Raw genomic sequence first — 24,715 nt, forward strand, 5'->3', positions numbered from 1 at the left:
CCCTACACTCACACCCCTCACCTTACACTCACACAGACAACCCCCTCACACTCCACTCACACCCCTCACCCTCCACTCACACCCCTCACCTTACACTCACACAGACAACCCCCACCCTACACTCACACCCCTCACCCTGTACTCACACACCTGACCCTACACAGAAACAGGCACACCCCTCAACCTACACTCACACAGACAACTTCCACCCTACACTCACACCCTTCCCCCTGCACTCACACAGACAACCCCCACCCTACACTCACACCCCTCACCTTACATTCACACAGACAACCCCCACCCTACACTCACACCCCTCAGCCTGTACTCACACACCTGACCCTACACAGAAACAGACACACCCCTCAACCTACACTCACGCAGACAACCCCCACCCTACACTCACACAGACAACCCCCACCCTACACTCACACCCCTCCCCCTGCACTCACACAGACAACCCCCACCCTACACTCACACCCCTCACCCTACACTCACACCCCTCACCCTACACTCACACCCCCACCCTAAACAGAAACAGACACACCCCTCACCCTACACTCACACCCCTCACCCAACACTCACACAGACAACCCCCACCCTACACTCACACCCCTCACCCAACACTCACACCCCTCACCCAACACAGAAACAGACACACCCCTCACCCTACACTCACACTCCTCACCCAACACTCAAACAGACAACCCCCACCCTACACTCACACCCCTCAGCCTGTACTCACACACCTGATCCTACACAGACACACCCGTCACCCTACACTCAGACAACCCCCACCCTAAACTCACACCCCTCAGCCTGTACTCACACACCTGACTCTACACAGAAACAGACACACCCCTCACCCTACACGCACACCCCTCACCCAACACTCACACAGACAACCCTCACCCTACACTCACAACCCTCACCCAACACTCACACCCCTCACCCAACACAGAAACAGACACACCCCTCACCCCACACTCACACCCCTCACCCAACACTCACACAGACAACCCCCACCCTACACTCACACCCCCCAGCCTGTACTCACACACCTGACCCTACACAGAAACAGACACACCCCTCAACCTACACTCACACAGACAACTTCCACCCTACACTCACACCCCTCCCCCTGCACTCACACAGACAAACCCCACCCTACACTCACACCCCTCAGCCTGTACTCACACACCTGACCCTACACAGAAACAGACACACCCCTCAACCTACACTCACGAAGACAACCCCCACCCTACACTCACACAGACAACCCCCACCCTACACTCACACCCCTCAGCCTGTACTCGCACACCTGATCCTACACAGACACACCTGTCACCCTACACTCAGACAACCACACCCTACACTCACACCCCTCACCCAACACAGAAACAGACACACCCCTCATCCTACACTCACACCCCTCACCCAACACTCACACAGACAACCCCCACCCTACACTCACAACCCTCACCCAACACTCACACCCCTCACTCAACACAATAACAGACACACCCCTCACCCTACACTCACACCCCTCACCCAACACTCACACAGACAACCCCCACCCTACACTAACACCCCTCACCCAACACTCACACCCCTCACCCTACACAGAAACAGACACACCCCTCAACCTACACTCACAGAGACAACTTCCACCCTACACTCACACCTCTCCCCTGCACTCACACAGACAACCCCCACCCTACACTCACCCCCCACCTTCACTCACACAGACAACCCCCACCCTACACTCACACCCCTCAGCCTGTACTCACACAGCTGACCCTACACAGAAACAGACACACCCCTCAACCTACACTCACGCAGACAACCCCCACCCTACACTCACACAGACAACCCCCACCCTACACTCACACCCCTCAGCCTGTACTCACACACCTGATCCTACACAGACACACCCGTCACCCTACACTCAGACAACCCCACCCTACACTCACACCCCTCACCCAACACAGAAACAGACACACCCTTCACCCTACACTCACACAGACAACCCCCACCCTACACTCACACAGACACACCCCTCACCATACACTCACACCCCTCACCCTGTACTCACACCCCCACCCTACACAGAAACAGACACACCCCTCACCCTACACTCACACCCCTCACCCAACACTAACACCCTCACCCTACACAGAAACAGACACACCTCTCAACCTACACTCACACAGACAACTTCCACCCTACACTCACACCCCTCCCCCTGCACTCACACAGACAACCCCCACCCTACACTCACACCCCTCACCTTACACTCACACAGACAACCCCCTCACACTCCACTCACACCCCTCACCCTCCACTCACACACCTCACCTTACACTCACACAGACAACCCCCACCCTACACTCACACCCCTCATTCTGTACTCACACACCTGACCCTACACAGAAACAGGCACACCCCTCAACCTACACTCACACAGACAACTTCCACCCTACACTCACACCCTTCCCCCTGCACTCACACAGACAACCCCCACCCTACACTCACACCCCTCACCTTACACTCACACAGACAACCCCCACCCTACACTCACACCCCTCAGCCTGTACTCACACACCTGACCCTACACAGAAACAGACACACCCCTCAACCTACACTCACGCAGACAACCCCCACCCTACACTCACACAGACAACCCCCACCCTACACTCACACCCCTCCCCCTGCACTCACACAGACAACCCCCACCCTACACTCACACCCCTCACCCTACACTCACACCCCCACCCTAAACAGAAACAGACACACCCCTCACCCTACACTCACACCCCTCACCCAACACTCACACAGACAACCCCCACCCTACACTCACACCCCTCACCCAACACTCACACCCCTCACCCAACACAGAAACAGACACACCCCTCACCCTACACTCACACCCCTCACCCAACACTCAAACAGACAACCCCCACCCTACACTCACACCCCTCAGCCTGTACTCACACACCTGATCCTACACAGACACACCCGTCACCCTACACTCAGACAACCCCCACCCTAAACTCACACCCCTCAGCCTGTACTCACACACCTGACTCTACACAGAAACAGACACACCCCTCACCCTACACGCACACCCCTCACCCAACACTCACACAGACAACCCCCACCCTACACTCACAACCCTCACCCAACACTCACACCCCTCACCCAACACAGAAACAGACACACCCCTCACCCCACACTCACACCCCTCACCCAACACTCACACAGACAACCCCCACCCTACACTCACACCCCCCAGCCTGTACTCACACACCTGACCCTACACAGAAACAGACACACCCCTCAACCTACACTCACACAGACAACTTCCACCCTACACTCACACCCCTCCCCCTGCACTCACACAGACAAACCCCCCCCTACACTCACACCCCTCAGCCTGTACTCACACACCTGACCCTACACAGAAACAGACACACCCCTCAACCTACACTCACGAAGACAACCCCCACCCTACACTCACACAGACAACCCCCACCCTACACTCACACCCCTCAGCCTGTACTCACACACCTGATCCTACACAGACACACCTGTCACCCTACACTCAGACAACCCCACCCTACACTCACACCCCTCACCCAACACTCACACCCCTCACCCAACACAGAAACAGACACACCCCTCACCCTACACTCACACCCCTCACCCAACACTCACACAGACAACCCCCACCCTACACTCACAACCCTCACCCAACACTCACACCCCTCACTCAACACAATAACAGACACACCCCTCACCCTACACTCACACCCCTCACCCAACACTCACACAGACAACCCCCACCCTACACTAACACCCCTCACCCAACACTCACACCCCTCACCCTACACAGAAACAGACACACCCCTCAACCTACACTCACACAGACAACTTCCACCCTACACTCACACCCCTCCCCTGCACTCACACAGACAACCCCCACCCTACACTCACACCCCTCACCCAACACTCACACCCCTCACCCAACACAGAAACAGACACACCCCTCACCCTACACTCACGCAGACAACCCCCACCCTACACTCACACAGACAACCCCCACCCTACACTCACCCCCCACCTTCACTCACACAGACAACCCCCACCCTACACTCACACCCCTCAGCCTGTACTCACACAGCTGACCCTACACAGAAACAGACACACCCCTCAACCTACACTCACGCAGACAACCCCCACCCTACACTCACACAGACAACCCCCACCCTACACTCACACCCCTCAGCCTGTACTCACACACCTGATCCTACACAGACACACCCGTCACCCTACACTCAGACAACCCCACCCTACACTCACACCCCTCACCCAACACAGAAACAGACACACCCTTCACCCTACACTCACACAGACAACCCCCACCCTACACTCACACAGACACACCCCTCACCATACACTCACACCCCTCACCCTGTACTCACACCCCCACCCTACACAGAAACAGACACACCCCTCACCCTACACTCACACCCCTCACCCAACACTAACACCCTCACCCTACACAGAAACAGACACACCTCTCAACCTACACTCACACAGACAACTTCCACCCTACACTCACACCCCTCCCCCTGCACTCACACAGACAACCCCCACCCTACACTCACACCCCTCACCTTACACTCACACAGACAACCCCCTCACACTCCACTCACACCCCTCACCCTCCACTCACACCCCTCACCTTACACTCACACAGACAACCCCCACCCTACACTCACACCCCTCACCCTGTACTCACACACCTGACCCTACACAGAAACAGGCACACCCCTCAACCTACACTCACACAGACAACTTCCACCCTACACTCACACCCTTCCCCCTGCACTCACACAGACAACCCCCACCCTACACTCACACCCCTCACCTTACACTCACACAGACAACCCCCACCCTACACTCACACCCCTCAGCCTGTACTCACACACCTGACCCTACACAGAAACAGACACACCCCTCAACCTACACTCACGCAGACAACCCCCACCCTACACTCACACAGACAACCCCCACCCTACACTCACACCCCTCCCCCTGCACTCACACAGACAACCCCCACCCTACACTCACACCCCTCACCCTACACTCACACCCCCACCCTAAACAGAAACAGACACACCCCTCACCCTACACTCACACCCCTCACCCAACACTCACACAGACAACCCCCACCCTACACTCACACCCCTCACCCAACACTCACACCCCTCACCCAACACAGAAACAGACACACCCCTCACCCTACACTCACACCCCTCACCCAACACTCAAACAGACAACCCCCACCCTACACTCACACCCCTCAGCCTGTACTCACACACCTGATCCTACACAGACACACCCGTCACCCTACACTCAGACAACCCCCACCCTAAACTCACACCCCTCAGCCTGTACTCACACACCTGACTCTACACAGAAACAGACACACCCCTCACCCTACACGCACACCCCTCACCCAACACTCACACAGACAACCCCCACCCTACACTCACAACCCTCACCCAACACTCACACCCCTCACCCAACACAGAAACAGACACCCCTCACCCCACACTCACACCCCTCACCCAACACTCACACAGACAACCCCCACCCTACACTCACACCCCCCAGCCTGTACTCACACACCTGACACTACACAGAAACAGACACACCCCTCAACCTACACTCACACAGACAACTTCCACCCTACACTCACACCCCTCCCCCTGCACTCACACAGACAAACCCCCCCCTACACTCACACCCCTCAGCCTGTACTCACACACCTGACCCTACACAGAAACAGACACACCCCTCAACCTACACTCACGAAGACAACCCCCACCCTACACTCACACAGACAACCCCCACCCTACACTCACACCCCTCAGCCTGTACTCACACACCTGATCCTACACAGACACACCTGTCACCCTACACTCAGACAACCCCACCCTACACTCACACCCCTCACCCAACACTCACACCCCTCACCCAACACAGAAACAGACACACCCCTCACCCTACACTCACACCCCTCACCCAACACTCACACAGACAACCCCCACCCTACACTCACAACCCTCACCCAACACTCACACCCCTCACTCAACACAATAACAGACACACCCCTCACCCTACACTCACACCCCTCACCCAACACTCACACAGACAACCCCCACCCTACACTAACACCCCTCACCCAACACTCACACCCCTCACCCTACACAGAAACAGACACACCCCTCAACCTACACTCACACAGACAACTTCCACCCTACACTCACACCCCTCCCCTGCACTCACACAGACAACCCCCACCCTACACTCACCCCCCACCTTACACTCACACAGACAACCCCCACCCTACACTCACACCCCTCAGCCTGTACTCACACAGCTGACCCTACACAGAAACAGACACACCCCTCAACCTACACTCACGCAGACAACCCCCACCCTACACTCACACAGACAACCCCCACCCTACTCTCACACCCCTCAGCCTGTACTCACACACCTGACTCTACACAGAAACAGACACACCCCTCACCCTACACGCACACCCCTCACCCAACACTCACACAGACAACCCCCACCCTACACTCACAACCCTCACCCAACACTCACACCCCTCACCCAACACAGAAACAGACACACCCCTCACCCCACACTCACACCCCTCACCCAACACTCACACAGACAACCCCCACCCTACACTCACACCCCCCAGCCTGTACTCACACACCTGACCCTACACAGAAACAGACACACCCCTCAACCTACACTCACACAGACAACTTCCACCCTACACTCACACCCCTCCCCTGCACTCACACAGACAAACCCCCCCCTACACTCACACCCCTCAGCCTGTACTCACACACCTGACCCAACACAGAAACAGACACACCCCTCACCCTACACTCACACCCCTCACCCAACACTCACACAGACAACCCCCACCCTACACTCACAACCCTCACCCAACACTCACACCCCTCACTCAACACAATAACAGACACACCCCTCACCCTACACTCACACCCCTCACCCAACACTCACACAGACAACCCCCACCCTACACTAACACCCCTCACCCAACACTCACACCCCTCACCCTACACAGAAACAGACACACCCCTCAACCTACACTCACACAGACAACTTCCACCCTACACTCACACCCCTCCCCTGCACTCACACAGACAACCCCCACCCTACACTCACCCCCCACCTTACACTCACACAGACAACCCCCACCCTACACTCACACCCCTCAGCCTGTACTCACACAGCTGACCCTACACAGAAACAGACACACCCCTCAACCTACACTCACGCAGACAACCCCCACCCTACACTCACACAGACAACCCCCACCCTACTCTCACACCCCTCAGCCTGTACTCACACACCTGACTCTACACAGAAACAGACACACCCCTCACCCTACACGCACACCCCTCACCCAACACTCACACAGACAACCCCCACCCTACACTCACAACCCTCACCCAACACTCACACCCCTCACCCAACACAGAAACAGACACACCCCTCACCCCACACTCACACCCCTCACCCAACACTCACACAGACAACCCCCACCCTACACTCACACCCCCCAGCCTGTACTCACACACCTGACCCTACACAGAAACAGACACACCCCTCAACCTACACTCACACAGACAACTTCCACCCTACACTCACACCCCTCCCCTGCACTCACACAGACAAACCCCCCCCTACACTCACACCCCTCAGCCTGTACTCACACACCTGACCCTACACAGAAACAGACACACCCCTCAACCTACACTCACGAAGACAACCCCCACCCTACACTCACACAGACAACCCCCACCCTACACTCACACCCCTCAGCCTGTACTCACACACCTGATCCTACACAGACACACCCGTCACCCTACACTCAGACAACCCCACCCTACACTCACACCCCTCACCCAACACAGAAACAGACACACCCCTCAACCTACACTCACGCAGACAACCCCCACCCTACACTCACACAGACAACCCCCACCCTACACTCACACCCCTCCCCCTGCACTCACACAGACAACCCCCACCCTACACTCACACCCCTCACCCTACACTCACACCCCTCACCCTACACTCACACCCCCACCCTAAACAGAAACAGACACACCCCTCACCCTACACTCACACCCCTCACCCAACACTCACACAGACAACCCCCACCCTACACTCACACCCCTCACCCAACACTCACACCCCTCACCCAACACAGAAACAGACACACCCCTCACCCTACACTCACACCCCTCACCCAACACTCAAACAGACAACCCCCACCCTACACTCACACCCCTCAGCCTGTACTCACACACCTGATCCTACACAGACACACCCGTCACCCTACACTCAGACAACCCCCACCCTAAACTCACACCCCTCAGCCTGTACTCACACACCTGACTCTACACAGAAACAGACACACCCCTCACCCTACACGCACACCCCTCACCCAACACTCACACAGACAACCCCCACCCTACACTCACAACCCTCACCCAACACTCACACCCCTCACCCAACACAGAAACAGACACACCCCTCACCCCACACTCACACCCCTCACCCAACACTCACACAGACAACCCCCACCCTACACTCACACCCCCCAGCCAGTACTCACACACCTGACCCTACACAGAAACAGACACACCCCTCAACCTACACTCACACAGACAACTTCCACCCTACACTCACACCCCTCCCCCTGCACTCACACAGACAACCCCCACCCTACACTCACACAGACAACCCCCACCCTACACTCACACCCCTCAGCCTGTACTCACACACCTGATCCTACACAGACACACCTGTCACCCTACACTCAGACAACCCCACCCTACACTCACACCCCTCACCCAACACTCACACCCCTCACCCAACACAGAAACAGACACACCCCTCACCCTACACTCACACCCCTCACCCAACACTCACACAGACAACCCCCACTCTACACTCACAACCCTCACCCAACACTCACACCCCTCACTCAACACAATAACAGACACACCCCTCACCCTACACTCACACCCCTCACCCAACACTCACACAGACAACCCCCACCCTACACTAACACCCCTCACCCAACACTCACACCCCTCACCCTACACAGAAACAGACACACCCCTCAACCTACACTCACACAGACAACTTCCACCCTACACTCACACCCCTCCCCTGCACTCACACAGACAACCCCCACCCTACACTCACCCCCCACCTTACACTCACACAGACAACCCCCACCCTACACTCACACCCCTCAGCCTGTACTCACACAGCTGACCCTACACAGAAACAGACACACCCCTCAACCTACACTCACGCAGACAACCCCCACCCTACACTCACACAGACAACCCCCACCCTACACTCACACCCCTCAGCCTGTACTCACACACCTGATCCTACACAGACACACCCGTCACCCTACACTCAGACAACCCCACCCTACACTCACACCCCTCACCCAACACAGAAACAGACACACCCCTCACCCTACACTCACACAGACAACCCCCACCCTACACTCACACAGACACACCCCTCACCATACACTCACACCCCTCACCCTGTACTCACACACCCACCCTACACAGAAACAGACACACCCCTCACCCTACACTCACACCCCTCACCCAACACTAACACCCTCACCCTACACAGAAACAGACACACCTCTCAACCTACACTCACACAGACAACTTCCACCCTACACTCACACCCCTCCCCCTGCACTCACACAGACAACCCCCACCCTACACTCACACCCCTCACCTTACACTCACACAGACAACCCCCTCACACTCCACTCACACCCCTCACCCTCCACTCACACCCCTCACCTTACACTCACACAGACAACCCCCACCCTACACTCACACCCCTCACCCTGTACTCACACACCTGACCCTACACAGAAACAGGCACACCCCTCAACCTACACTCACACAGACAACTTCCACCCTACACTCACACCCTTCCCCCTGCACTCACACAGACAACCCCCACCCTACACTCACACCCCTCACCTTACACTCACACAGACAACCCCCACCCTACACTCACACCCCTCAGCCTGTACTCACACACCTGACCCTACACAGAAACAGACACACCCCTCAACCTACACTCACGCAGACAACCCCCACCCTACACTCACACAGACAACCCCCACCCTACACTCACACCCCTCCCCCTGCACTCACACAGACAACCCCCACCCTACACTCACACCCCTCACCCTACACTCACACCCCCACCCTAAACAGAAACAGACACACCCCTCACCCTACACTCACACCCCTCACCCAACACTCACACAGACAACCCCCACCCTACACTCACACCCCTCACCGAACACTCACACCCCTCACCCAACACAGAAACAGACACACCCCTCACCCTACACTCACACCCCTCACCCAACACTCAAACAGACAACCCCCACCCTACACTCACACCCCTCAGCCTGTACTCACACACCTGATCCTACACAGACACACCCGTCACCCTACACTCAGACAACCCCATCCTACACTCACACCCCTCACCCTGTACTCACACCCCCACCCTACACAGAAACAGACACACCCCTCACCCTACGCTCACACCCCTCACCCAACACTCACACAGAAAACCCCCACCCTACACTCACACCCCTCACCCAACACTCACACCCCTCACCCAACACAGAAACAGACACACCCCTCACCCTACACTCACACCCCTCACCCAACACTCACACAGACAACCCCCACCCTACACTCACACCCCTCACCCAACACTCACACCCCTCACCCAACACAGAAACAGACACACCCCTCACCCTACACTCACACCCCTCACCCAACACTCACATCCCTCACCCTACACAGAAACAGACACACCCCTCAACCTACACTCACACAGACAACTTCCACCCTACACTCACACCCCTCCCCCTGCACTCACACAGACAACCCCCACCCTACACTCACACCCCTCAGCTTACACTCACACAGACAACCCCCACCCTACACTCACACTCCTCAGCCTGTACTCACACACCTGACCCTACACAGAAACAGACACACCCCTCAACCTACACTCACACAGACAACTTCCACCCTACACTCACACCCCCCTGCACTCCCACAGACAACCCCCACCCTACACTCACACCTCTCACCCTGTACTCACACCCCCACCCTATACAGAAACAGACACAGCCCTCACCCTACACTCACACAGACAGGCCCCACCCTACACTCACTCTCCTGACCCTCTACTCACACTCCACGCCCTACACTCACACAGACACACCCTCACTCTGCACTCACACTCCTCCCCTGCACTCACACAGACACAACCTCACTCTGCACTCTCCACTCACACCCCTCACCCTCCACTCACACCCCTCACCTTACACTCACACAGACAACCCCCACCCTACACTCACACCCCCACCCTACACAGAAACAGAAACACCCCTCACCCTACACTCACACAGACAAACCCCACCCTATACTCACACCCCTCATCTTACACTCACACAGACAACCCCCACCCTGCACTCACACCCCTCACCCTATACTCACCCCCCACCCTACACAGAAACAGAAACACCCCTCACCCTACACTCACACAGACAAGCCCCATCCTACACTCACACACCTCACCCTACACTCACACAGAGAACCCCCACCCTACACTCACACCCCTCACTCTGTACTCACACTCCACACCCTGCACTCACACAGACACACCCTCACTCTGCACTCACACTCCTCCCCTGCACTCACACAGACACACCCTCACTCTGCACTCACACTCCTCCCCTGCACTCACACTCACACTCCTCCCCTGCACTCACACTCCTCCCCCTGCACTCACACTCACACTCCTCCCCCGTACTCACACCCACACTCCTCCCCCGCACTCACACTCCTCCCCCGCACTCACACTCACAACCCTCCCCCTGCACTCACACTCACACTCCTCCCCCTGCACTCACACTCCTCACCCTGCACTCACACTCACACTCCTCTCCGGCACTCACATTCCTCCCCCACACTCACACTCACACCCCTCCCCCTGCACTCACACTCACTCCTTCCCTGCACTCACACTCATACTCCTCCCCTGTATTCACACTCACACTCCTCCCCCGCACTCACACTCCTTCCCCGCACTCACACCCCTCCCCCGCACTCACACTCATGCCCCTCCCCCTGCACTCACACAGACAACCCCCACCCTACACTCACACCCCTCACTCTGTACTCACACTCCTCTCCCACCCTCACACTCCTCCCCTGCACTCACTCTCACACTCCCCCCTGCACTCAAACTCACACTCCTCCCCTACACTCACACTCACACTCCCCCCTGCACTCACACTCAAACTCCTCCCCTGCACTCACACTCACAGTCCTCCCCCTGCACTCACACTCACACTCCTCCCCCTGCACTCACACTCCTCCCCTGTACTCACACTCACACTCCTCCCCCTGCACTCACACTCCTCCCCTGCACTCACACTCCTCCCCCTGCACTGACACTCACACTCCTCCCCCTGCACTCACACTCACACTCCTCCCCTGCACTCACACTCCTCCCCCTGCACTCACACTCACACTCCTCCCCGCACTCACACTCACACCCCTACCCCTGCACTCACACTCCCCCCGCACTCACACTCCTCCCCCTGCATTCACACTCACACTCCTCCCCCGCACTCACACTCCTCCACCACACTCTCACTCACACCCCTCCCCCTGCACTCACACTCACACTCCTCCCCTGCACTCACACTCACACTCCTCCCCCGCACTCACACTCCTCAACATTCCTCCCCTGTACTCACACTAACAATCCCCCCGGCACTCACACTCCTCCCCCCGCACTCACACTCACACTTCTCCCCTGCACTCACACTCCTCCCCCTTCACTCACACCCCACCCCTCACTCTGCACTCACACTCCTCATCCTGCCCTCACACTCACACTCCTCCCCTGCACTCACACTCACACTCCTCCCCTGCACTCACACTAACAATCCCCCTGCACTCACACTCACACTCCTCCCCACGCACTCACACTCCTCCCCCTGCACTCACACTCACACTCCTCCCCTGCACTCACACTCCCCCTGAACTCACACTCACACTCCTCCCCTGCACTCACACTCACACTCCTTCCCTGCACTCACACTCCTCCTCTGCAGTCACACTCACACTCCTCCCCCGCACTCACACCCCTCCTCCGCACTCACACTCATAGCCCTCCACCTGCACTCACACTCACACTTCTCCCCTGCACTCACACTCACACTCCTCCCCTGCACTCACACTCACACTCCTCCCCCTGCACTCGCACTCACACTCCTCCCCCTTCACTCACACTCCTCCCCCTGCACTCACACACTCCTTGCTCCGCACTCACACTCACATGCCTCCCCTGCATTCACACTCCTCCCCTGCACTCACACTCACACTCCTTCCCTGCACTCACACTCCTCCTCTGCAGTCACACTCACACTCCTCCCCCGCACTCACACCCCTCCTCCGCACTCACACTCACAGCCCTCCACCTGCACTCACACTCACACTTCTCCCCTGCACTCACACTCACACTCCTCCCCTGCACTCACACTCACACTCCTCCCCCTGCACTCGCACTCACACTCCTCCCCCTTCACTCACACTCCTCCCCCTGCACTCACACACTCCTTGCTCCGCACTCACACTCACATGCCTCCCCTGCATTCACACTCCTCCCCTGCACTCACACTCACACTCCTCCCCTGCACTCACACTCCTCCCCTGCACTCACACTCACACTCCTCCCATGTACTCACACTAACAATCCCCCCGGCACTCACACTCCTCCCCCCGCACTCACACTCACACTCCTCCCCTGCACTCACACTCCTCCCCCTTCACTCACACCCCACCCCTCACTCTGCACTCACACTCCTCCTCCTGCCCTCACACTCACACTCCTCCCCTGCACTCACACTCCTCCCCTGCACTCACACTAACAATCCCCCAGCACTCACACTCACACTCCTCCCCCGCACTCACACTCCTCCCCTGCACTCTCACTCCTCCCCGCGCACTCACACTCCTCCCCCGCACTCACACTCCTCACCCTGCACTCACACTCCTCCCCCGCACTCACACTCCTCCCCTGCACTCACACTCCTCCCCCGCACTCACACTCACACTCCTCCCCCGCACTCACACTCCTCACCCTGCACTCACACTCCTCCCCCGCACTCACACTCCTCCCCTGCACTCACACTCCTCCCCCTTCACTCACACCCCACCCCTCACTCTGCACTCACACTCCTCCTCCTGCCCTCACACTCACACTCCTCCCCTGCACTCACACTCACACTCCTCCCCTGCACTCACACTAACAATCCCCCAGCACTCACACTCACACTCCTCCCCCCGCACTCACACTCCTCCCCCGCACTCACACTCCTCCCCTGCACTCTCACTCCTCTCCGCGCACTCACACTCACACTCCTCCCCTGCACTCACACTCACACTCCTCCCCTGCACTCACACTAACAATCCCCCTGCACTCACACTCACACTCCTCCCCCCGCACTCACACTCCTCCCCCGCACTCACACTCCTCCCCTGCACTCTCACTCCTCTCCGCGCACTCACACTCACACTCCTCCCCTGCACTCACACTCACACTCCTCCCCTGCACTCACACTAACAATCCCCCTGCACTCACACTCACACTCCTCCCCCCGCACTCACACTCCTCCCCCGCACTCACACTCCTCCCCTGCACTCTCACTCCTCTCCGCGCACTCACACTCACACTCCTCCCCCGCACTCACACTCCTCCCCTGCACTCTCACTCCTCTCCGCGCACTCACACTCACACTCCTCCCCTGCACTCACACTCACACTCCTCCCCTGCACTCACACTAACAATCCCCCTGCACTCACACTCACACTCCTCCCCCCGCACTCACACTCCTCCCCCGCACTCACACTCCTCCCCTGCACTCTCACTCCTCTCCGCGCACTCACACTCACACTCCTCCCCCGCACTCACACTCCTCCCCTGCACTCACACTCACACTTGTGACTCAGCAGAGGCAGCTCAGAGGACTCGTGCACCTGCCGCAGGGCGCGGCGCGTCAGATCCAGGTCACAGAGTGTCCGCTTCATTCGAGGTAATGAGAGGAGGAGGATCAGGGAACTCACCCGGGAGGTCCGAGCCGGGGTCGCGCCGAGGGTCGGCTCGGGCTCGAGGAGCCGGGACACGAGCCGAGCCGCGCCCAGAGGTGGGACGTGCAGCGAACACCGTGGTGGGAAGTGATGCGGCGTCTTCATAAGTGTGCACCTCCCTGACCCAAAGACGTGCTGCCCCCCCCCCCCCCCCGATGGCTCATTCCTCTCACATGTGAACTACATGTGGACGGGGCTGTTGTACATGGAACATTACAGGAGATTCATTCCTGCGCACACATTGCAAGGCGCCTCCTCTGAAATAATCCACAACTCGGAGACTTGCTGAAAAGACGCCTTTGCCGAGGATCACACGGTTTGGTGAAAGGTGGAGGCCGGGATTGATCCCATTTATTTACAAGTTTCACGCTCACACTGTGCAACGAAGCCAATAGACGGAGATTTATTTCTGAAATCAAAAGTTACTTGTTATCCTTAATTCTTGTCACGATCCTAGAGCCTGTGTGAGGGCAGAACGGAGCTCAGCACGGCTGGCACTGATCATGTAACTCCCTCCTTTCGGCACAGGAGGGTCTCGTGCGACCCGCCCGGGGTTAACCTGAGCCTGGCACCTCTAACACTGGACCCCGAGCTCGGCTGAGCCAGAGCCCGGACTGCCCCCGGTGCCCCCGGTGCCCCCGGGCTCTGATGCAGATCTCCATCTCCAAACATTCCTGGACAGGGACTTACTCCCAAGTCCCGCCCTCCTCTCCGCAGGCGGAAGGAGACATGTTCTCCACCCGCGTTTCCTTCTTTGCACTCGGGCTGCGTAGTAGACAGGGGCATAACAAAGACCCCCGCAGCCCCCGAGGTGCGGGGGTGCGAGCTCCAGGGCGCTCTTCAGCATGTAACACGGCGCGGGGGCGGCGGGCCCCTGCTAGGACCAGTGGGAAGGGGGACCCCTGCGTGCTATGCCGGGGGCCTCTTTACGTTTTGTTAGGCACTGATTGTAGAGTGACACACACAGCAGGTACGGGGTAAGGACAGATTATGACTTGGAAGGTTGCCTTCTACTGCAGAGCACACACCCTTGCTCCATGGCGCTGTGCTGTGTGCCTTGGCGCTGTGCTGTGCTCCATGGCGCTGTGCTGTGCTCCATGGCGCTATGCTGTGCTCTCTGGCGCTGTGCTGTGCTCCTTGGCGCTGTGCTCCATGGCGCTGTGCTGTGTGCCTTGGCGCTGTGCTGTGCTCCATGGCGCTGTGCGCCGTGGCGCTGTGCTGTGCTCCATGGCGCTATGCTGTGCTCTATGGCGCTGTGCTGTGCTCCTTGGCGCTGTGCTGTGCTCCATGGCGCTATGCTGTGCTCTATGGCGCTGTGCTGTGCTCCTTGGCGCTGTGCTCCATGGCGCTGTGCTGTGTGCCTTGGCGCTGTGCTGTGCCCCTTGGCGCTATGCTGTGCCCCTTGGCGCTATGCTGTGCTCCTTGGCGCTGTGCTCCATGGCGCTGTGCTGTGTGCCTTGGCGCTGTGCTGTGTGCCTTGGCGCTGTGCTGTGCTCCATGGCGCTGTGCGCCGTGGCGCTGTGCTGTGCTCCATGGCGCTGTGCTGTGTGCCTTGGCGCTGTGCTGTGCTCTATGGCGCTGTGCTGTGCTCCATGGCGCTGTGCTGTGCTCCATGGCGCTATGCTGTGCTCTATGGCGCTGTGCTGTGCTCCTTGGCGCTGTGCTCCATGGCGCTGTGCTGTGTGCCTTGGCGCTGTGCTGTGCTCCATGGCGCTGTGCGCCGTGGCGCTGTGCTGTGCTGTGCTCCATGGCGCTATGCTGTGCTCTATGGCGCTGTGCTGTGCTCCTTGGCGCTGTGCTCCATGGCGCTGTGCTGTGTGCCTTGGCGCTGTGCTGTGTGCCTTGGCGCTGTGCTGTGCTCCATGGCGCTGTGCGCCGTGGCGCTGTGCTGTGCTCCATGGCGCTGTGCTGTGTGCCTTGGCGCTGTGCTGTGCTCTATGGCGCTGTGCTGTGCTCCATGGCGCTGTGCTGTGTGCCTTGGCGCTGTGCTGTGCTCCATGGCGCTGTGCGCCGTGGCGCTGTGCTGTGCTGTGCTCCATGGCGCTATGCTGTGCTCTATGGCGCTGTGCTGTTCTCCTTGGCGCTGTGCTCCATGGCGCTGTGCTGTGTGCCTTGGCGCTGTGCTGTGTGCCTTGGCGCTGTGCTGTGCTCCATGGCGCTGTGCGCCGTGGCGCTGTGCTGTGCTCCATGGCGCTGTGCTGTGTGCCTTGGCGCTGTGCTGTGCTCTATGGCGCTGTGCTGTGCTCCATGGCGCTGTGCTGTGTGCCTTGGCGCTGTGCTGTGCTCCTTGGCGCCGTGCCCCTTGGCGCTATGCTGTGCCCCTTGGCGCTATGCTGTGCTCCTTGGCGCTGTGCTGTGCTCCTTGGCGCTATGCTGTGCGCCTTGGCGCTATGCTGTGCGCAGCACCTTCAGACTGAGCCTCTAAGTCCGGGCCTTAAGGTTTCAAAGTTACAGTCCTTCTACTATAGCTCAGTGAGTGACCGACCAGGACCAAGGAGCTGCACACCGTGCACAGCTTTACAACTTGAGTCGTTTTTCTCAGCCCTTCCTTATGGATTGCAGGGTCCAGAGGGGAAGCACTTCTAAGTCAGCCTTAGGGCCTGCCCCACTTAGAGCCCTGGGTGGCTGAGAGGTGTTATGGCGCTGCGTGGTCTCATGAGGTTATATAGGAGCTGCACAGTCTGATGAGGTTGTAAAGGAGCTGCGCGGTCTGATGAGGTTGTATAGGAGCTGCACGGTCTGATGAGGTTGTTGTAAAGGAGCTGCGCTGTCTGATGAGGTTGTAAAGGAGCTGCACGGTCTGATGAGGTTGTTGAAAAGGAGCTGCGCGGTCTGGTGAGGTTGTATAGGAGCTGCACAGTCTGATGAGGTTGTAAAGGAGCTGCGCGGTCTGATGAGGTTGTAAAGGAGCTGCACGGTCTGATGAGGTTGTTGTAAAGGAGCTGCGCGGTCTGATGAGGTTGTAAAGGAGCTGCATGGTCTGATGAGGTTGTTGTAAAGGAGCTGCGCGGTCTGATGAGGTTGTAAGGGAGCTGCACGGTCTGATGAGGTTGTTGTAAAGGAGCTGCACGGTCTGATGAGGTTGTAAAGGAGCTGCGCGGTCTGATGAGGTTGTAAAGGAGCTGCATGGTCTGATGAGGTTGTATAGGAGCTGCGCGGTCTGATGAGGTTGTAAAGGAGCTGCATGGTCTGATGAGGTTGTATAGGAGCTGCGCGGTCTGATGAGGTTGTAAAGGAGCTGCATGGTCTGATGAGGTTATATAGGAGCTGCACGGTCTGATGAGGTTGTAAAGGAGCTGCGCGGTCTGATGAGGTTGTTGTAAAGGAGCTGCACGATCTGATGAGGTTGTAAAGGAACTGCACGGTCTGATGAGGTTGTTGTAAAGGAGCTGCACGGTCTGATGAGGTTGTAAAGGAGCTGCGCGGTCTGATGAGGTTGTAAAGGAGCTGCATGGTCTGATGAGGTTGTTGTAAAGGAGCTGCACGGTCTGATGAGGTTGTAAAGGAGCTGCATGGTCTGATGAGGTTGTTGTAAAGGAGCTGCACGATCTGATGAGGTTGTAAAGGAGCTGCATGGTCTGATGAGGTTGTATAGGAGCTGCGCGGTCTGATGAGGTTGTAAAGGAGCTGCATGGTCTGATGAGGTTGTATAGGAGCTGCGCGGTCTGATGAGGTTGTAAAGGAGCTGCATGGTCTGATGAGGTTATATAGGAGCTGCACGGTCTGATGAGGTTGTAAAGGAGCTGCGCGGTCTGATGAGGTTGTTGTAAAGGAGCTGCACGGTCTGATGAGGTTGTAAAGGAACTGCACGGTCTGATGAGGTTGTTGTAAAGGAGCTGCGCAGTCTGAAGAGGTTGTAAAGGAGCTGCGCTGTCTGAAGTGGTTGTTGTATAGGAGCTTTTGAGGTTGTTGTAAAGGAGCTGCGCGGTCCGATGAGGTTGTTGTAAAGGAGCTGCGCGGTCCGATGAGGTTGTTGTAAAGGAGCTGCGCGGTCTGAAGAGGTTGTAAAGGAGCTGCGCGGTCTGATGAGGTTGTTGTAAAGGAGCTGCGCGGTCTGATGAGCTTGTTGTAAAGGAGCTGCGCGGTCTGATGAGGTTGTTGTATAGGAGCTTTTGAGGTTGTGTAAAGGAACTGCGCGGTCTGATGAGGTTGTTGTAAAGGAGCTGCGCGGTCCGATGAGGCTGTTGTCCAGGCCATGAGATTTTTATGAGAACCTGTAAAAGACCCAAACCAAACCCACTTGAAAGTAAGATGCCCAATTGGACCCTGGTGAAAAGTTTGAATACAGTCTTCTACTTTCAAAAAGAGAACGCTCTGCTTGAGATAGGCAGGTGACCCTTCTTTAAAGATGACGGGCAACATGGTGGTCCCTGTTACTTCTGCAGCTGCGGGAGCAACCACAAATCATACTTTAACCCCGAGCAGTCCTTACCTGGTGCACAATCCTCACATCCTGCAAACTCTACCTCTGAGGAGGTTGGCAGCCCCCTCATTGAGGATTTCACCTTCCAAGATGTTGATTTTGGTGTTATTTGAGGAGCTCCATGGCTTGTGGTAGACCTCAGACTTCAGTGGTCCCTTCGCGGGCATCTGGTATGGAAAGGCCTTTTCCTCTGCCTTAGCACTACCAGACAGGTCAGTGAATAACTGACCACATGCAAGACATTTTATTGGTAATATTGAAAGTGTTGATATCAATGGATGAGGAGATGTTACCCAAGGAGGACTTCAAGGCGCCATAAACGAGGTCTGTAGAAAGCTGGGGTTTTGGGATTCTGGCTTACCAACTGGGGCCTCCGATAACAAGATGTCCGAAAGTGCCCCCCAACAACCCCAAACTCTTGAGTGGGGAACACGGGATGGTGAACTCCAACAATCTCCTGGAGGGGCCCCTGTTAAGAATCTGGCAAATGCAGGAAGTTTCATTTATTCACTGAAAAATCGCTTTGACTCGGGCTCTCCCAGCCGAACCGCCACTAATCCATCGGTTGAAGCCACATGGTCTGGGAAGGAGACCTTCCCTGTTTTTAGATCATTTGACCGGTGACAACAAGCTCAGCTGTTTAAAACAAGCAGGTGGGGAATATACAAGAAAAATGCAAGGAAACGTCCTTACCAAGGTGTGGGAGACTTGAGACGCAACAGTGGCCACCAGGCTGGTACTCCTGCCATCCTCAGAGGGGGCACCCACTCTCAGCCGAGCGACACCCACTCTCAGCCGAGCACACCCACTCTCAGCCAAGCGAGTTACACAGCCGAGCGAGTTACACAGAGAGGGCCACTCACTCTCAGCCGAGGCTTACACAGAGAGGACCACCCACTCTGCTGAGCAAGTTACACAGAGAGGACCACCCACTCTCAGCTGAGCGAGTTACACAGAGAGGGTCACCCACTCTCTGCTGAGCGAGTTACCCAGAGAGGGGCACCTACTCTCAGCTTAGCGACACCCACTCTCTACTGAGCGAGTTACACTGAGAGGGCACCCACTCTCTGCTGAGCGAGTTACCCAGAGAGGGGCACCTACTCTCAGCTGAGCGAGTTACACTGAGAGGACCACCCACTTTCTGCTGAGCGAGTTACACAGAGAGGGCCACCCACTCCCAGCTGAGTGAGTTACACAGAGAGGGCACCCACTCTCTGCTGAGCGAGTTACAAAGAGAGGGCCACCCACTCTCAGCTGAGCGACACCCACTCTCATCTGAGTGAGTTACACAGAGAGGGCCACCCACTCTCTGCTGAGCGAGTTACACAGAGAGGGCCACCCACTCTCAGCTGAGCAAGTTACACAGAGAGGGCATCCAATCTCTGCTGAGCGAGTTACAGAGAGGGCCACCCAGTCTCTGCTGAGTGAGTTACACTTATACAGCGAGGGCCACCCACTCTGAGCTGAGCGACTTACACAGAGAGGGCCAACCACTCTCAGCTGAGTGAGTTACACAGAGAGGGCACCCAATCTCTGCTGAGCGAGTTACAGAGAGGGCCACCCAGTCTCTGCTGAGTGAGGTACACTTACACAGCTAGGGACACCCACTCTCAGCTGAGCAAGTTACACAGAGAGGGCCACCCACTCTCAGCTGAGCGAGTTACACAGAGAGGGCCACCCACTCTCTGCTGAGCAAGTTACACTTACACAGAGAGGGACAACCATTCTCAGCTGAGCGAGTTACACAGAGAGGGCACCCACTCTCAGCTGAGCGAGTTACACAGAGAGGGCCAGCCACTCTCTGCTGAGCGAGTTACACAGAGAGGGCAACCCACTCTCTGCTGAGCAAGTTACACAGAGAGGACCACCCACTCTCAGCTGAGCGAGTTGCACAGCCGAGCGAGTTACATAGAGAGGACCACCCACACTCTGCTCAGAGAGGATCACCCACTCTCTGCTGAGCGAGTTACACAGAGAGGGCCACCCACTCTGCTGAGCGAGTTGCACAGAGAGGGCACCCACTCTCAGCTGAGTGAGTGACAGAGAGAGGGCCACCCACTTTCTGCAGAGCGAGCTACACAGAGAGGGCACTCACTCTCAGCTGAGCGAGTTACAGAGAGGGCCACCCACTCTCTGCTGAGCGAGTTACACAGAGAGGCCCACCCACCCTCAGCAAAGCGACACCCACTCTCAGCTGAGCGAGTTACACAGAGAGGGCCACCCACTCACTGCTGAGGGAGTTACACTTACACAGCAAGGGCTAACCACTCTCAGTTCAGCAAGTTACACAGAGAGGGCCACACACTCTCAGCTGAGCGACACCCACTCTCAGCTGAGCGAGTTCCACAGAGAGGGCCACCCACTCTCAGCTGAGCGACACCCACTCTCAGCTGAGCGAGTTACACAGAGAGGGCCACCCACTCTCAGCTGGGTGAGTTACACAGAGAGGGCACCCAGTCTCAGCTGAGCGAGTTACACAGAGAGGGTCACCCACTTTCTGCTGAGCGAGTTACACAGAGAGGGCACCCACTCTCAGCTGAGTGAGTTACAGAGAGGGCCACCCACTCTCTGCTGAGCGAGTTACACAGCGAGGGCCACCCACTCTCAGCTGAGCGAGTTACACAGAGAGGGCCACCAACTCCCTGCTGAGTGAGTTACATTTACACAGCAAGGGCCACCCACTCTCTGCTGAGCGAGTTACAGAGAGAGGACCACCCACTCTGCTGAGCGAGTTACACAGAGAAGACACCCACTCTCAGCTGAGCGAGTTAGACAGAGAGGGGCACCCACTCTCAGTTGAGCAGGTTACACAGAGAGGGCCACCCACTCTCAGCTGAATGAGTTACAGAGAGGGCCACCCACTCCTAGCTGAGCGAGTTACACAGAGAGGGCCACCCACTCTCAGCTGAGCGACACCCACTCTCAGCTGAGCGAGTTACACAGAGTGGGCCACCCACTCTCAGCTGAGCGAGTTACACAGAGAGGGCACCCACTCTCAGCTGAGCGAGTTACACAGAGAGGGGCACCCACTCTCAGCTGAGCGAGTTACACAGAGAGGGCCACCCACTCTCAGCTGAGCGACACCCACTCTCAGCTGAGCGAGTTACACAGAGTGGGCCACCCACTCTCAGCTGAGCGAGTTACACAGAGAGGGCACCCACGGTCAGCTGAGCGAGTTACCCAGAGAGGACCACCGACTCTCAGCTGAGCGAGTTACACAGAGAGGGCCAGCCACTCTCTACTGAGCGAGTTACACACTCTTCTGAGTGAGTTACACAGAGAGAACCACCCACTCTGCTGAGCGAGTTGCACAGAGAGGGCCACCCACTCTCTGCTGAGCGAGTTACACAGAGAGGGCCACCCACTCTCAGCTGAGCGACACCCACTATTAGCTGAGTGAGTTACAGAGAGGGCCACCCACACTCAGCTGAGCGATTTACACAGAGAGGGCCACCCACACTCAGTTGAGCGATTTATACAGAGAGGGCACCCACTCTCAGCTGAGCAAGTTACAGAGAGAGGGGCACCCACTCTCAGCTGAGCAAGTTACAGAGAGAGGGGCACCCACTCTCAGCTGAGCGAGTTACACTGAGAGGACCACCCACTCTGCTGAGCGAGTTACACAGAGAAGACACCCACTCTCAGCTGAGCGAGTTACACAGAGAGGGCCACCCACTCTCAGTTGAGCAGGTTACACAGAGAGGGCCACCCACTCTCAGCTGAGCGACACCCACTCTCAGCTGAACGAGTTACAGAGAGGGCCACCCACTCCTAGCTGAGCGAGTTACACAGAGAGGGCCATCCACTCTCAGCTGAGCAACACCCACTCTCAGCTGAGTGAGTTACACAGAGTGGGCCACCCACCGTCAGCTGAGCGAGTTACACAGAGAGGGCACCCACTCTCAGCTGAGCGAGTTACACAGAGAGGGGCACCCACTCTCAGCTGAGCGAGTTACAGAGAGAGGGCCACCCACTCTCAGCTGAGCGACACCCACTCTCAGCTGAGCGAGTTACACAGAGTTGGCCACCCACCCTCAGCTGAGCGAGTTACACAGAGAGGGCACCCACGGTCAGCTGAGCGAGTTACCCAGAGAGGGCCACCGACTCTCAGCTGAGCGAGTTACACAGAGAGGGCCACCCACTCTCTACTGAGCGAGTTACACACTCTTCTGAGTGAGTTACACAGAGAGAACCACCCACTCTGCTGAGCGAGTTGCACAGAGAGGGCCACCCACTCTCTGCTGAGCGAGTTACACAGAGAGGGCCACCCACTCTCAGCTGAGCGACACCCACTATTTGCTGAGTGAGTGTGAGAAGGTAGCCTCTTTCTAGCCTTGTTACCCCCACTTTTGGCCTGTTTGTGAGTGTATGTCAGGATGTTTGTCACTGTTTTCACTGTCTCACTGGGATCCTGATAGCCAGGCCTCAGTGCTCATAGTGAAAACACTATGTTTTCAGTATGGTTGTTATGTGTCACTGGGATCCTGCTGGTCAGGACCCCAGTGCTCATAGGTTTGTGGCCTATATGTATGTGTCACTGGGACCCTGTCACACAGGGCCCCAGTGCTCATAGGTGTGCATTTATATGTTCCCTGTGTGGTGCCTAACTGTCTCACTGAGGCTCTGCTAACCAGAACCTCAGTGGTTATGCTCTCTCATTACTTTCAAATTGTCACTAACAGGCTAGTGACCATTTTTACCAATTTACATTGGCTTACTGGAACACCCTTATAATTCCCTAGTATATGGTACTGAGGTACCCAGGGTATTGGGGTTCCAGGAGATCCCTATGGGCTGCAGCATTTCTTTTGCCACCCATAGGGAGCTCTGACAATTCTTACACAGGCCTGCCACTGCAGCCTGAGTGAAATAACGTCCACGTTATTTCACAGCTATTTTACACTGCACTTAAGTAACTTATAAGTCA

At 57.1% G+C, this 24,715-nt stretch overlaps 1 protein-coding gene across 1 annotated transcript; it reads right to left on the reverse strand.

The window, feature by feature from the left end:
• Positions 1 to 16,753: 16,753 nt before the first annotated feature.
• LOC138247112 (histidine-rich protein PFHRP-II-like) lies at positions 16,754 to 17,404 on the reverse strand. Its single transcript, XM_069201858.1, has one exon. It carries the CDS (start codon positions 17,402 to 17,404, stop codon positions 16,754 to 16,756), a length of 651 nt encoding a protein of 216 aa, XP_069057959.1.
• Between the last annotated feature and the right edge of the window lie 7,311 nt (positions 17,405 to 24,715).

This window comes from Pleurodeles waltl, chromosome 7, assembly GCF_031143425.1.
Source record: "Pleurodeles waltl isolate 20211129_DDA chromosome 7, aPleWal1.hap1.20221129, whole genome shotgun sequence".
Classification (NCBI taxonomy): domain Eukaryota; kingdom Metazoa; phylum Chordata; class Amphibia; order Caudata; family Salamandridae; genus Pleurodeles; species Pleurodeles waltl.

Coding starts and splice junctions, on each gene's coding strand:
- LOC138247112 (XM_069201858.1), bottom strand. CDS start 17,404: ATGGAGCACAGCACAGCACAGCGCCACGGCGCACAGCGCCATGGAGCA.